The sequence below is a fragment of the Bombyx mori genome, chromosome 13 (genome assembly GCF_030269925.1).
Source record: "Bombyx mori chromosome 13, ASM3026992v2".
Lineage (NCBI taxonomy): Eukaryota > Metazoa > Arthropoda > Insecta > Lepidoptera > Bombycidae > Bombyx > Bombyx mori.
The window spans coordinates 8,023,439-8,039,434 of NC_085119.1; the positions used below are offsets into that span (position 1 = coordinate 8,023,439).

General features: G+C 41.5%; 1 protein-coding gene across 3 annotated transcripts in view; it reads left to right on the forward strand.

The window, feature by feature from the left end:
• The window catches only part of LOC101743832 (carbonic anhydrase-related protein 10), a 51,493-nt gene extending 35,497 nt beyond the window's left edge, over window positions 1-15,996 (forward strand). For all 3 annotated transcript variants that reach the window (XM_062671786.1, XM_012691734.4, XM_021349217.2), the window contains exons 6-11: window positions 533-628; window positions 8,285-8,351; window positions 8,836-8,990; window positions 14,293-14,424; window positions 14,860-14,908; window positions 15,244-15,996. In XM_062671786.1, the coding sequence (XP_062527770.1) occupies window positions 533-628; window positions 8,285-8,351; window positions 8,836-8,990; window positions 14,293-14,424; window positions 14,860-14,908; window positions 15,244-15,266 (522 nt within the window). In that variant the 3' untranslated portion in view covers window positions 15,267-15,996. The remainder of the gene's footprint in view (window positions 1-532; window positions 629-8,284; window positions 8,352-8,835; window positions 8,991-14,292; window positions 14,425-14,859; window positions 14,909-15,243) is intronic.

A 15,996-nucleotide genomic window follows, 5' to 3' on the forward strand; every position in this document is an offset into this window, starting at 1 on the left:
AATTCCCCGAGCTCCAACGCAAACATCATATGTCGCGTCAAAGTCAATAAAATAGTGATTCAGATAAATATTATGTTAGATAGAATAAACGTTGAAATGTTATAAGGATTTCGCCGGGAAGATCTGAAAAGAAAGAGTAACAGATGTTTTTACACGCAACGGTCGCGACGCGCCTTCCTCCTTTTCGGAGACGTTCAAATCCCAAATGTAATCCCGACGAACGACTTTACTGCGAGCCAACTCAACCATGCCTCCTGTTTATTTATGTGACAAATTCTTACGCAGCCGAGTTAAATCCAAAATCATGTGCTCGTTCTCGTATGGGGGCTTTTTTAACCGTCTTCTCTTTATAGCGTCGGGAGGAAAATGAATTTGTTGTTGTTTTTGTTAGTCAACAGGATGCGTTCGTGTGAGAACAACATGTTTTATGCCATACGTTACATAAAGCTTAAAAAGATATGAGCTATTAACACGTTTCTCGCGCACCAGGTTGATTGAGGGAATTTTCTGAAAAAAATATTTTTTGTTTCAGATACAAATTTTCGGTTTTAATTCTCAACTTTATTCGAACTTTTCCGAAGCATTGCATAAAGCTCAAGGAATCGTTTCTATATCATTACTGCTCCAGGTATGTATGTGTACTTTGTTGTTTTGCCCCGCTTTTTAATTTTCATGAAGGTTTGAAATCAAACAGGTGGCCAGCTGTAGTATTCTAATCAAAAATATTTGTAATGTTTTTATTGACTTCCGAGAATCTATGTTCCTTCTTTTCCAAGAGTTATGAACAAGTATAGTTACAGTTATATAAATATAACTAGGACTCCGATTGAGTACACCGAAGTAAACATATAAAAAATACAACTAGAGGTATTATAGGAATATACAAATAAATGTTACGTTGCGCAATATCGAATTGCATATCCCCGTAATTGATTTTATCGACGATGTGGTATCAACAAAGCCACACCTGCTCTCGCCTCGTAACCAAACCTAAGCGCAGTTAATTAAGGAAATTGGAATTTTCTGCGCCCCACTGGATTAGCCACTAAGCTATTAGTTCAAATTACGAACTGTCTACCGAAGGTATCAAGGTATGTGCCAGTCATCGGCAGGGTCAAAGTAACTATGTTTTAGTTTCAATTAACAATGCTATTAATTACTGCTGTAAACTTAATTTAACGAACTTGCAAAGTTACGGGTTAAATCATGTACTTTAGTTGATCACAAATCGTTTCGTAGTTAAATTCAAACTTTGCTTACCGAACTCAAATTAAAATTTCTTAATAATTCTATTTTCTAACCTAGGCCAAAATTTAAAAAAAAAGTTGTAACGATTCAAACAGCCTATTTAAACAAAACGAATTATGGAAATATTTTCACATCTTATTCATAAATCAGAATAGTTTTTAAATTTTCGCAGCTATCTTTATTATAAACACTAATTTTTTTTTTTTTTTTTTTTTTTTATGATTGAAAGTTTACTGGTGGCCCGAAGGCCTTTCCAGTTTCACCAGGACAGGTGGGCGAGCAAAGGCTCAGCCAAGAGGGGTGGGATTTGCTAACAACTGCCCGAGCGCCTCCGAAGGAGACCTAACAACTCAAGAGCAATTGTTTCGCGAATGAATCTACTACCGGATCGGAATCGCGACCCGCTGAGAAGATCCGGCGAGAAACTCAGCGGGCTGATGCATGGGTTAGGTTGCACGTCGACCTCTTTGTCGAGTTCGACGAGTACGGTTACCGGGGTCCCTAAGCCTGCCCCTAGTATTAGAGCTGAAGGCATCTAATGCAAAGGTTATTGGATCTGATGGATCCGTAAGGACGTGTCTAGGGCGTCGACGGTGACTGGCTCCTGCATGATCAGGATTCGGGGAGTAGTCAGCGGCGGCAACGATAAGGCGATTATCATGACGCATAGCCTTATCGAAGTATCGTTCCGACGCTGACTTCATGTATTTCCGAATTGATTCGAGGCCCAGGTCGTCGTGTAGGTCAACGTTCCTCACGAACCACGGAGCCCCGACAGCTAACCTGCAAAAGCGGGATTGTAGGGATTGGAGGGTGTCTATGTGTGTGCGGGCCGCGTGAGCGAACACCACACTCGCGTAAGTCATGACGGGCCTTATGCAAGTTTTGTAAAGTGTCACTTTGTTCCGAAGGGACATTTTACTCCGCTTACAGATCATGGGGTAGAGTCTACCGAGAATAAACGCGGCACGGTCACGGACTGATTTTATATGCGGGCGGAATGTCATCGATGCATCCAGGGTAACGCCCAGGTACTTGACCTTCCTGGCCCAGGGTATGGGTTGTCTAAAGAGAGTAATCGGGGGTGTGAGATTCCTCCTCCTAATCCGGGAGGAAATCCGTGTGGAGCTTCCCCTCTGAAATAGCACCGCAGTACTTTTCGCTGGGTTGATGTCTATGCGCCATTTTCGGAACCACTGTCCTAGGGCTAGGGCTGCGCTCTGAAGCTTCTTCGCGATTAGGGACTTATTTCTACTAGAATAGTAAACAGTCGTGTCGTCGGCGAATAAAGCTAAATGGGTCGGCGGCGACCGGGGAATATCGTTGACGAATAAGCTAAATAGGAGGGGTGAGAGGACAGAGCCTTGCGGGACTCCAGCTGTGAGAGGTCGTGGGGAGGAGCGGGTTCCCTCGACTCGATATCGAAAAGAGCGGTTCGACAAGAAGTCCCGTATGATGAGCACGAGACTATCCGGCACGCCCATGTTGAATAGTTTGAAAATCAAACCATTGTGCCAGACTTTGTCGAACGCTTTTGCGACGTCGAAGAAGAGAGCTCCCGTGTATAACGGTTTTGGTCGATTAAGCCCCACAAGAATGTGCTCCGTGAGGCGGTGCACCTGTTGAACGCATGAGTGATTTGTACGGAATCCGAATTGTTCATCGATAAGAATGCCCTTGGATGAGACGAAGTCTCTGAGGCGTTTGTAGAGCAGACGCTCATACAGTTTGCCTAGAGACATGAGGAGGCTAATCGGGCGGTAGCTCGTCGGATGATTTTTTGGTTTACCGGGTTTATGTATGCCGATAACGTCCGCTTCTTTCCACACCGCGGGAAAGATACAGTTCGCCATAGCGGCATTGAAAATAGATGCCAACATCACGATGAGTTGGACGGGTAGAAGTTTAATAACGCGGTTGGATATACCGTCGGAACCGGGAGCCTTGCGAGGACGTAGGTCTTTGATCAAGTCTTTAACTTCCATCGGGGTGACGGGTGGTAACGCATCAGAGGGTGGCAAGGAGGCTCTGCGTTCTACCTCACTGTCTACTAATTCTACATGAACAGGGTCCACGGATTGAGTGCTGGGCGTGCACTGGGTTTGCAATGTATCGGCCAGCAGCTCTGCTTTTTCGTCATCATCGAACGCCGCGAGTCGGCCTGAGGGGCCTACGAGGGGGGGCATAGTTACTACCGTATCCGATTTGAGAGTACGAGCTAAGCGGTAGTAAGACCTTTGAGAGGGCGCGAGTCCTTCTAAGAAATCAGACCATCTGGCATCTCGGACTTCGGTGATGCGAGACTTTACGTCGCGTTGTAGGGCACGCATTCGAATACGATTTTCCGCGGTAGGATACCTATCGTACGCACGGATCGAGGCGTTCTTAGCTCTAAGGAGTTCCCTAATATCGTCGGGCAATTTGAAGCGGTGAAGGAAGTCCTCCGCTACAACTTGCTTCGATGACCTATCTAATGTCGAGGTGATGTGTGACGTTACGATGTCTATGGCTTCAGCGGTATCCTGAGGAGACGGGATAGAGTCCGGACTAAACGGAAGCGATGGTGGATCAGATTCAGCCAGGCTGATGCCCAGCGTGTGCCAATTCACCACAGTCCTCGTGACGGGAACGGAATCGGGAGCGCGACCGAGCTTCATAACGACGGGACGGTGGTCTGAATCTAACTCTGAAACTACTTCGATCGAGTGTAAGCGCAGAGTTACGTTTTTTAATAACGCTATGTCGAGTATATCCGGGCGATGCGCGATATTTAGCGGGTAGTGAGTCGGGGTTAGCGGAGCGACGATATCGAAGGCGAGATCATCGACTAACGCGTCAAGCCGCCTGCCATTCGGGGTTGTGGTGTGTGAGTTCCACCTGATGTGTTTACAATTTAGGTCGCCCGCCAGAATGACAGAGCTCCCCATACCGAGCAGCGCCTCGATATCACTGCTTAGAACGATCTTATCCGGTGGAAGATAAACGGACGCGATAACGATCGGCGCGTGTCCCGTCAGTGAGATTCGGCACACTGATGCTTCGATATTAGCGAGCGCGGGAGGATCGAGCGGGACGCAATGCAGGGCTCTTCTATAGTAAATGACGGTACCACCACCACGGGCAGAGAGCCTGTCGTTCCTGACCATGTTATAGTTCGCGATTTTAGGGTCACGGCGCGCGGGCTTAAGTAGGGTCTCCTGCACTAAAAAGATATCAATTTGGTGGTCACGCAAAAAGTCAGAAACCTGATCACGTTGATTTGTGAGACCGTAAGCGTTAAAAAATCCTATCGTTACGGATAGGGGCTTTATTCTACTTATATACGCCATTGATTACCGGCGGAGTGAGGGGAGGACGTACGTATTTAATGACGCGTATACGTCGGCGTATTCCTGCACAACGGCGATAAAGTGTTGTGCAGTGGAGGCAGCGCGAATGGCGTCGCCCAAAGCGTTAACGCGCTCAAAGTTGATCGACTGAAAGAAGTCGATCGCTAAAGCGAGATTGTCGGACGCGGTCGGAGGGCAAGTCGCGGGAGAGGGACGAGTCGCGGGGGCGGGACGAATCGCGGAGGAGGGAGTTGTAGCCGTGTTCGTGTACGGCAGCGGTTTTGCCCAGGCCGAGACACTGGGCACCGCCGCCGGAACGAACGCTGGCTTAGCCTGCGACGCAGAGGGTGCCGAGGCTTTGATGTCTGGGTGGGAAGCTCGGAGGCGGTTTTGGCGGGCGACGCGGCGATTTATTTTCGGGGCTCGGGGGCAACCACGGTAATTCGCGGGGTGACCCTGTGTTCGACACAGGACGCAGCTAGGCGGTTCCGTCGCGGTTTTTTGGTCGCGAGCGCAGAGGGCCGTGGCGTGATCGCCCAAACACTTAACACATCGGGGGCGCGCGTGACAGTTACGGGAAGAGTGCCCGTACAATTGACAGTTATGGCACTGGCTAGGAGTGCCTTTTTTATGGGGGGCTTCGACAGCGATACCAGAGAGCCTACAGACGGTCTGTGTGTTAAAGATTTTCTTACCCTCGGGGGTAGGCTGGAGAGCGACTAGAACCATATTATATGGCTCCCTACCGCGACCGGTGTGCATACGGTGCACAGAATTCACTGGTAGGCCTTGTTCTAACAGGTCGGCTTTTACGAGCTCTACATCTAACTCTTTAGGGATTCCGCGTATTACAACGCGGAGTTCGCGCTCCTCCTGGAGCGTATACGTATGGAAACTTATACGCTCCTTACGGAGGTAAGAAGAGAGGGCCCTATGGTCGTCGGGTGTTTGAACCTTAATTTGAATGCCGTTCGCGAGGTTACGGGCATTCGTGAAATTTATATTTTTGGCCTTAAGGGCCAGGCAAACTCGATCCCAAGCTGCCTTCTCCTGAAGGATAACCGGGGGAGGGGTCTGGGTTTTATTTTGTGCCACCGGACGCGGCGACGGAGTGGCACGGGCTGGGGGCGCAACGGGAGTCTGAGGGCGGGGGCGCGACGCGTTCACGGCTTTGATAATTTTAGCGGCCGCGGGAGCTCGAGACTCCGCGGCACGCTTCTTACCCTTCTGTACCAGGGTGAATCCATCCGTCGATGAGGCGGGGGCGAGGTCGACCTCCATGTCCGAGTCAGAGTCGGAGCACGAGGAGGCGGGTGCAGGCGACCTACGAGCAAGTGTAGGTGTTTTAGAGGGCGCGACGGAGGCCGCGGATGATCGCTCAGCTGAAACGATGGTCACGGCGGACGACGCAGCAGCTTTTCTCGCCAGTATAGGCGACACGGGAGCGGCAGGCACGACAGAGGCTGCGGTGCTCAATGCAGAAGCTCTGCACGCAGGTACAGGCGACGCAGGAGCAGCGAGCGCGGCGGAGTCCTCGAGAGGGCTCGCAGTGTGATTGGCCTTGAAGGCCAAAAACTCCGAGGCGAGCTGTGGGTGGCGAAGTCGGAGGAATTCCGCGAATACAGCGTCCATGACCGCTGAGTACCCAGGTGGGGCGGCCCCGGGTCTTGAAAACACTCGCCTTGCGGCGAGGCCCCAACTTCTCGGACCTGAGCGGTTCTATTGAACACAGGTGGCAATGCGGCGCGATTACTACAGGACAAAGAAAAAGCACAACAAAACAGAAATTACGAAAAGAAACAAAACAAATAAATACTTGCAGGAAACCACTTTGTCGGCAGATGTACCACGAACACAGAAACAACAAAAGGAAACAAAACAAATAAAAACTTCCAGAAAGAGCACTTAGTCGGCAGATGTACCACAAACACAGGCCGCGCGAACAATGGCCGGGCTAACAAAAGCCGGGCGAACAAAGACCGGGCGATCGAGTGGACGATGAGCACGTCCGCACGTGACGGGTGCCTCTATCGGAATCATAAACACTAATATTCAATGGCTTCTTACCACGATTTTAAATCTTAATGAGTTTCCGATAGTTGGGGGCTTGCAATCTATTAAATAGTGTTTATAATTACTTAATCCAATATTTTTTATAATTACTTATCAGAAGATACGAAATGCGTCTCGGATACTTCCCACTACTGTTAATGCTTAATAAAACTATCCCGGCTATTTCAACCGAGTCGTAGTAGCGCGATCCAACGGTATTTTTTATAACAGTCCAATTACTTTTCGCTGTAATGTATCGGCCTGGAATAATACCACTCGATGTCTTTCCGTGGTTATCGTAAATAAAGACTAAGGGATTCACAAGAGAATTGACAGCAGCATTTTCTGTACTGCGATTGCCAATCGGCATCTACTCGTAGTAGATCATATTGAAAGCCTCTAGTGTACTTATTATTACCATTCTGCATATTTTTGCCGCAGAGAATACGTTCCGATTTCAAGGGTAGCTTGGCTGAAATTTATAAAATATAATTCAGATTTCGACCTCATCGCTGTAATTTCCATGGGCCCCGGTAATTCTTTACAGCGTTGAGAATAACAGAAATAAAGCTGTTTCCATCGTAGTCCAAACAAGTAACAATGAAACCGTAATTAAGTATAAATAAAAGTTAAATTACGCTTTACTCTCACAGAAAATACGTTATTCAAATACCTCAGAAATAGGGGTTGACGCCATAGTCCTTAGATAAACAAATTGTCTTGCGAGCACAACTATGTTTAAGATGCTATTTTTCGATCAGTTTACGAGCTTCCTTAATGAAGGTTGGCGCCTGTGTTAGCACATCCGATGTTGTCCCAGAGGGGACGTGTTTACAGTCACGTTCATATTTCGCTTGTGGGGCACCGTTAACTGAAACTTTGCTGGAACAAGCTATTTCTACACTATTGCAACTAATTTTGTCTATGGCATTAACAATTTTACAAACAAGAAACTTTATTTTGTTGGGTTAAATTGTAATACAAAATTTCAAAGAAAGATAGTAACAAAATGTTTCAATTTCTTGAATTACTCAGTAATTTATATAAGTAAATATAATTAGTCAAACCCGGCTTTGCTGTCGATTTTTTATTCGACTTAATCCGATCGCTACTGAACTCACTAGCTAGGCCAATCGGTGTATCTGTTTTAGAGTCTATAGAGAAGATATACACACATGGACTTTTATAAATAGATTATAATAGTCATCGCCTAATAATCGAAATTCAACCATAATCGTTGATATCTCAACACGACATGAAATCGTCAAAAAAGTCAATAGCTACTAAACAAAAAAAAACAAAAGAATTAGTTGTCAACAGAGAATAAAACGATACTTAGCTGTTCTCCTTTCTTACTGGTGTAGGACCTCTTGTGAGTCCGCGCGAGTAGGTACAACCGCCCTGCCTATTTCTGCCGTGAAGCAGTAATGCGGTTCGGTTTGAAGGGGGGCAGCCGTTGTAACTATACTTGAGACCTTAGAACTTGTATCTCAAGGGGGGTGGCGCATTTACGTTGTAGATGTCTATGGGCTCCAGTAACCACTTAACACCAGGTGGGCTGTGAGCTCGTCCAACCATCTAAGCAATAAAAAAAAAAATATACACACGGATTTTTAGAACTATGTAATTAGTCACCGATAAATTTTATGTTGCAGCTAGGAGATTTATCAAATCCGGAACTAAGGGTGCTGACTGAAGAACTTGAGAACATAAAGTACGGGGGTGAGTTCTGTTTATTATACGTTATATCAACATATCTATATATGTATATTATAAATGAATTGCTGTTCGTTAGTCTCGCTAAAACTCGAGAACGGCTGGACCGATTTGGCTAATTTTGTTCTTGAATTATTTGTGGAAGTTCAGAAAAGGTTTAAAAGGTAAATAAATATGTAAATGCTCGAAATTAAATAAAAATAACAATTTTGTTTTTCTTTTGATGTGTCCCCCGTCGGACGGATTCCTTTTGTTTATTTTAAGTTTATTTTATACAAAAGTTTAGGTCTTTTATTTATCGATTGAGGCACTACGAAGTCTGCCGGGTCAGCTAGTTATATACATAAATTTAACATAAACATAACAAATACCATCAGTGAAACGCATAGTTTAAAATACAAACCACGTATTTTACCTTTCATACGAGTTTGGATCCGAAATGCACCAATTTGTTTTGATTCGTAAATAATGGTGTTGGCGTGTGGGCTAGGTGCTGAAATGCCGGTAAACAAACTATCCGTACGTGGTCTGCTTCCCGATACGGACTACTACATGACGTATGATGGTTCAACCACGGCGCCTGCGTGCTTTGAAACCGTCACCTGGATTATTGTCAACAAACCAATTTACATCACTAAACAACAGGTAAGATATATTATATTTATTACTAGCGACCCGCCCTCGCTTCCCTTCGGAAACTGTAATTTATTATTGATTTCTCCACTATTTAATGGATGTTATTATACATATAAACCTTCCTCTTCAATCACTCTACCAGTAAAATAAAAACTGCATCAAAATGCGTTGCGTAGTTTTAAAGATTTAAACTTACATAGGGATATAGGGACAGAAAAAGCGACTTTGTTTTATACTATGTAGTGATATTGTAGTATTTATTTATTTTTATACTAATAAGAATTATTTCCTTCAGTTGAGTTATATTTAAATTTGGAAATATTAATCATTAATCAGACATTTGACCCCAAGTCGACAATATTAAGAAAAATTGACGTCATAGGTCAGCACCGAATATTTTTTTATAAACCGGCTGCCTGTAGTTTTTGAATTAGACAAATAAGTTCGTTGAGTATTTTAGAAGTTAATGGATCTATCTATCAAGGAATTTTTTATTGCACCTTATGTAATGAAAATATTTTCTCATAAACAAAAACTTTTTAGCAACCTTTTTCACAAAACCAAAATTTCTTAATGAAAAATAAGTCTACAGGAAAGATCGTTCAGAGTAGAAATTTTCAACAGATCCATTTACGTTTAATATTATAAGAATCTAAACATCATTAAAAGTTTAGCTAGTGACATTAGAATCGATTCGTTTCACACTACAGTTCATATTTGAAAACTAACTTTTAACTCTTGAGACATCATTAATAGGGGCGATAAAAGTGCTCGTTTTCACTCATCGTTCAGTTTAATTTGAAATTAGATTGAACTAAATACTTACATAATATTTTATATGTGACTGACTCGGTGGTGCAGTAATTAGCGCCCCAGAGCGTTGAGCCGAGGGTCGTGGGTACCATTCCCACATCGGGCAAACATTCGTATGATGAACAGGCTTGTTTGCTCTTTATCTATGTATTTTTTTATCTATACATGTATGTATATATTTCAACATATGTATGTATGTATGTATGTATGTATATTAGTCTGGTACCAATAAGTGATACTTAATTTGGGGCCGTCTGACTGTGCGTGAATTGTTCACAGTTATTTTTATTGTTTATATTATTACTGCCTATTTATGCCGCAAAGCATTCCTGTTTGAAGCGTGAGTCAATCGTTATATAAATGAGACTTTGCCTCTATATATTCAGTTGAGTGGCAACATTCACGTTTGTTTATGTCCAAGGAATTCGGTAACCATTTTACAGCAGATCGTGAACTCATTCAGTGATGCAATATAAAAAAGTATTTTAAACTCACCAATCGAACTTTTAATTAACCTATTCACTTAAAATGTTAAAACACATTATGATAATGAAACACAACACTAAATTGAAATGTAGAAGAAACGAATCCGGGTACAATCGATATGAGCAAAGTCTGCATCGTTCAAGTTCACCCCGTTTGCATTACACGGCTCCTTGACTTGTCTGGGATGTATGTTTAAATAGAACGACCACGTTGCGGCATTGTCAGGTTTTTTGTCGAGCATTTAAAACTACAAAAAAAAAGGATTCGTGTACTTATGTACGCGCGTAAGAAGTTATATTTTATTTTGATTAAATTTCTTTTCTTTTTATTTAAATTTTAATCAATTTGAAAAAAAATCGATTAAACAACATCCTCGAACACGCATATTGGACATCCCTTTTCTCGACATCGTATAAATTCGGTAATTCTCGGTACGGTTCGGAAAGTTCACCTGCGCCTATATTCAAACTCGCCAAGCTACGTCGGTCGTATTGTAATAAGCGATTTAGTGGGCAACTTCACTCTATTAATTTTGTGTCACGGTGCGCGCGCATCGTAAAATTTCACTCTCATCAATTTTTCATAACGCGCCTAAAGAAGTATAACTACAATATGTTTAAAAAACAAACTTTATTTTATTACTATCCACTTTAAGGTAACGAGCCGTAAATGTGCCGTTAGATTTGAATTGTAAACTTTTAGTTAGGTATAAATACTCGTCTAGGGAGACAACGACTCAAAACATAATTTCAATGTGATGAAAATGGATTTATGTCGCTTTTGTTTTTTTTATTGCCTTTGTAGGCAGACGAGCATACGGCCCACCTGATGGTGAGTGGTTACCGTCGCCCATGGACTTCAGCAATGCCAAGGGCAGAGCCAAGCCGCTGCCTACCGACGGCATTTAAAGCAGAAAAAGCAGGTTTTTTTTAAGTAACTGTGTATCTACTATGAATTTACAATTGAACTGTTTCTCGAAAATCGCCACTGGCTCATCCAGTGTCGCAACATTCGCTCTGTGTATTCAACCGTATTAGAGGGCAGCCGTAATAACATTTTCATTTGTGCTCGCGCTGCAATAAACAACTCGCGTCCCTCGCCGTTAGACAAAGGCTCCGCCGTGAATTATATACGTGTTAAAAGTAAACTGAAACAAGGGCGGATCCAGCTTTGGCGCCAGAAGGGGGTCACATAGTCAAATTTAGATGCGTTCGTTCCCAAACGTTTGCCATTATACAAAGTTATTATATTATATTAAATTAATTAAATATTGAAGGTATGTAGTTACATAAAATCTGTATGGTGACAAAATATATAAATAAAATCATTATATTCAATTAGTGGTCCACCTAAGTCCTGGACCCAGCTCAGGGGGTGGTCATGACCCCCGTGACCCTCCCCCTGGATCCGCCATTGAACTGAAAGTGCCGCGTTGTGAGCCCCGTTATTATAAATCACTGTTTATGTTTTCCGTTTGTCGCTAAGCAAACTAAACGGCGAAAACTACTCGCAACTCAAGTAATGTGGTTGCTCAAGGAAACTCTTCGTATGCGTTTGGAATTTACGTTGCAATTGTTCTATGCTCGGTTTGTAAGCTGGTCACGCAAACACAGAATGCAACTTCAATATTAGCCGCACAACAATACTAATGTTAGACTACAGACGCTTAGATCAACAGAGCAACATGAAATAAACTGTATTGATTTAGACGCTGAATCAAAAATAAAGGTGTAGTCTATAATCAAAGCGAAATTGTTTAATATGGCATAAACTGCTTTGGAATGGGGATGGTCGCGTGCGGCGCAATCGTTTATACCCGCGTCGGGAATCAGGTACGAGCATAATCGTACTTGTAAAGATTAGGCTACATCTGAGGCTATTTTCTAAGACATTTTAGCCTGCTCGTGGCCACTAACTAATATTTGGTCTCGTAGGACGTTATAAATTGTCTGAGTACGAAGACACATTGACACAACTAATAATTCATAGCTTCTACATTTATTTCCAAATAATTTAACGGACAACTTGGATTATTAAAAAAATATTGCGACATTTCCAAACTTTCCAAAATAATCGCTTTATCACTAGGTAAAAGATAATAATTTAAGCTGCTCTCGCTCTGGTTATTACGAAAATTAATTATTTGAAAATAAATTCTTGTTGCCACAAAATTAATTGTAAATAACTAATAATAATAATTACCAACATCTTATGTTTTTTTTTATTGTTTAGATGGACGGACGAGCTCACAGCCCACCTGGTGTTGAGTGGTTACCGGAGCCCATAGACATCTACAACGTAAATGCGCCACCCACCTTGAGATATAAGTTCTAAGATCTCAATACAGTTACAACGGCTACCCCACCCTTCAAACCGAAACGCATTACTGCTTCACGGCGGATATAGGCGGGGTGGTGGTACCTACCCGTGCGGACTCCCAAGAGGTCCTACCACCAGTGATTACGCAAATTATAATTTTGCGGGTTTCATTTTTATTACACGATGTTATTCCTTCACCGTGGAAGTCAATCGTGAACATTTGTTGAGTACGTATTTCATTAGAAAAATTGGTACCCGCCTGCGGAATCCGAACACCGGTGCATCGCTACATACGAATGCACCGGACGTCTTATCCTTTAGGCCACAACGACCACATTATCTATTGCAATGCCGCTGTTTCTTTGAATAACTTCTGCTTTTCTATTATATTATTTTTCTGAAATATTAATATAAGGCAATAAGCTAGTCGTTGTTAAGCAGTTCTGTATATTAGCTCAACTGAATTAAAATTAGCCAAATGAAAGGAATTTCAATTTGCCTGCAGTTGCTCTCCGTATGAATCATTAAAGCCCTCCTAATGAAAAGTGTAATGTGTGTGTGTGTGTATACGGACAGATTGCTTCTGTCTATTATGCAATCGAAACGTTGCCCTATTTTAAATGCTCTCATTTGCTTTTGTGGTGTTTTCATTACCAAAGTACTTGTTGCCGTATAATATTAAAAAAAAAAAAACATTACAAAGCTTTAACACGTTTCATTCATTGTAAGTTAAGCTAAAACAACTTGCGTAAATTGCATATTTGTAACTGTGACGGTGACTGTCATTTTCAGTAGTGTTTAATTTCTCTGAATTATATGTAATATGTTTCCAACAATGGGAATTAAAAACATAGTACTCAGGTTCAGATGTCAGCTATCCGGCGTATTTTAGGGTAATCATCAATATTAAAAGTTAACTTGTCAACATCCTTTGATTTTTGCCTTTGCCAACGTCCATTGTAGTAAATACTGCAATTTTATTTCATATATTCAACAACAGAATATTGAAGTCTTCGTGGCCTAAAGGATAAGATGTCCGGTGCACTCGTGTTGAGCGATGCACCAGTATTCGAATCTCAGGCGGGTACCAATTTTTCTAATGAAATACGTAATCAACAAATGTTCACGATTGACTTCCACGGTGAAGGAATAACATCGTGTAATAAAAATCAAACCCGCAAAATTATAATTTGCGTAATTACTGGTGGTAGGACCTCATGTGAGTCCGCGCGGATAGGTACCACCACCCTGCCTATTTCTGCCGTGAAGCAGTAATGCGTTTCGGTTTGAAGGGTGGAGCAGCCGTTGTAACTATACTGGGCTGTGAGCTCGTCCACCCATTTAAGCAATAAAAAAAACAAAAACAGCAAGCTAATAGACAACTCGTATCAAAAATAAGATGAAGCAACTTTTTGGAAAAATAAACGCTTTCTTGCAGACCTGTGTGTATTTTTTTCTTATTCTTAAGATAACACGATCCCGATTAACAGATTAGATCAGTTATTTAAAGCAATCATATTCTATATTGAATAATTTGTATATCCATAATACGGTAAAATCAAATACACTTTACAATTATGGCTTTGCTAGTAAGTATAACAACAAAAAGAGACCGAAGGAAATATTGTGCAGGAAACTTTATTTATCCAATTCAATATTTCGCGTCTCCGTAAAATATGTACGTTACCTTTAGCTCCACGGGCTGCGGAGGTTGATGCAGGGCGACGCGAAGCACCCGAAGGCACCCCTCGGCAACAACTTCAGACCACCCCAGCCCCTGCACCACAGGGCTGTTCGAACTAACATTGACTTTGACTTAAACAAGGTAACTATTGCACGCGTATTTCGACTAATGATATTAGTTGAAATAGAATTTATGTATTACCCAAGTGAATTATTAGTTGTACGTAACTTTTTATTGATTCCGTTTGCAATAAATTATTTTCTTCGCTAAATTTTGGATTGCATTAAATTAGGCCTTATTATCCAAATACGATAAATATTGTAAAAGCGAACTGTTCGTTATTTCTAACGCCATAACTGAAATCATAACGAAGCTCAAAAGATATCTGCCGCTGCCAAGCGTTAAACTTTATAATTCTTGTTTGATGAGAGAATTTTAAAATAAATGAATGGCGCATTTATCCATCTATTAATTGAATTTATCTTGTTTATCAATCGAATTAATACAATTTATATATTATAGTGCATTTCAAACGCATTGTTGCAACAATTGCTTAAATTAAAAACTTATTTACAGTATCCTGGAAAAACTTGCCCCAGCATGCAAAGAAACATGCATTACAAAGGTAAGTCTTTTTATTTATTTTTTATTGCTTAGATGGGTGGACGAGCTCACAGCCCACCTGGTGTAAAGTGGTTACTGGAGCCCATGGACATCTACAACGTAAATGCGCCACACATTTTGAGCTATAAGTTCTAAGATCTCAGTACAGTTACAACGGCTGCCCCACCCTTCAAACCGAAACGCATTACTGCTTCACGGCAGAAATTAGGCAGGGTGGTGGTACCTACCCGCGCGAACTCACAAGAGGTCCTACCACCAGTAAAAAGTCACATTGAATTCTAAAAAAATAGTATTAAAAACAGTATTCGACGTATTTACTTCGACTTTTGTTTTCAGCTAAAAGCTGGACCCAGTACTGAAGAGATAACTTCGATAGCCATTCATCTATGTAAACATAAACATAGTTTGTAGGCTATGTATATATTTCTTGTACATATATTTTAATCTCGCTTATGTACTTAATGTATTCTAAGCTACGTACTATTGACTGTAACATATCCTGACATACATATGCGAGTATATCTAGTGCTCAGAATTGGTAAGACATTACTATATAGCTTTTAGATAAAATTAGGCGTCTAGGACAGATCGTCTGGTTCAACTTTTAACGGCCTCGAAACTAAGTAGAACATACATAGATATTTTCGGATAGATTATTGTGTGATTTTAGTAATATCGCCATTAGAATGATAACTATAATAAAAGAAATAGTGTAATTGTAAAATTCTATTTAGAAAATTTAAATATAAAAATAAGTTATTTCCTTATGAATGAAACTAGGAAAAAGTTAGACAGACTTTTCAGTGTACATGTATAAAAAAAAAATCGTTTCTATTCTTAATAGTCACTATTAAATCATTGGTTGTAATAAAAATCAATGTCATATCAATTAATGAAAATGTGAATTTAATTACTGTCGTTAAAACTCTTAGAGTTATAACGATCATTACTAATAATCGTTGCTAGAACACATCGATAGCTTTAAATATATTATTCTATAATGAACGACTTCAAGATTATCTTATGAAATCTGTGTGTATCGCCTGGCTTTTATGTAAAATCATTCTAGAAAATAAATAATACTTTCAA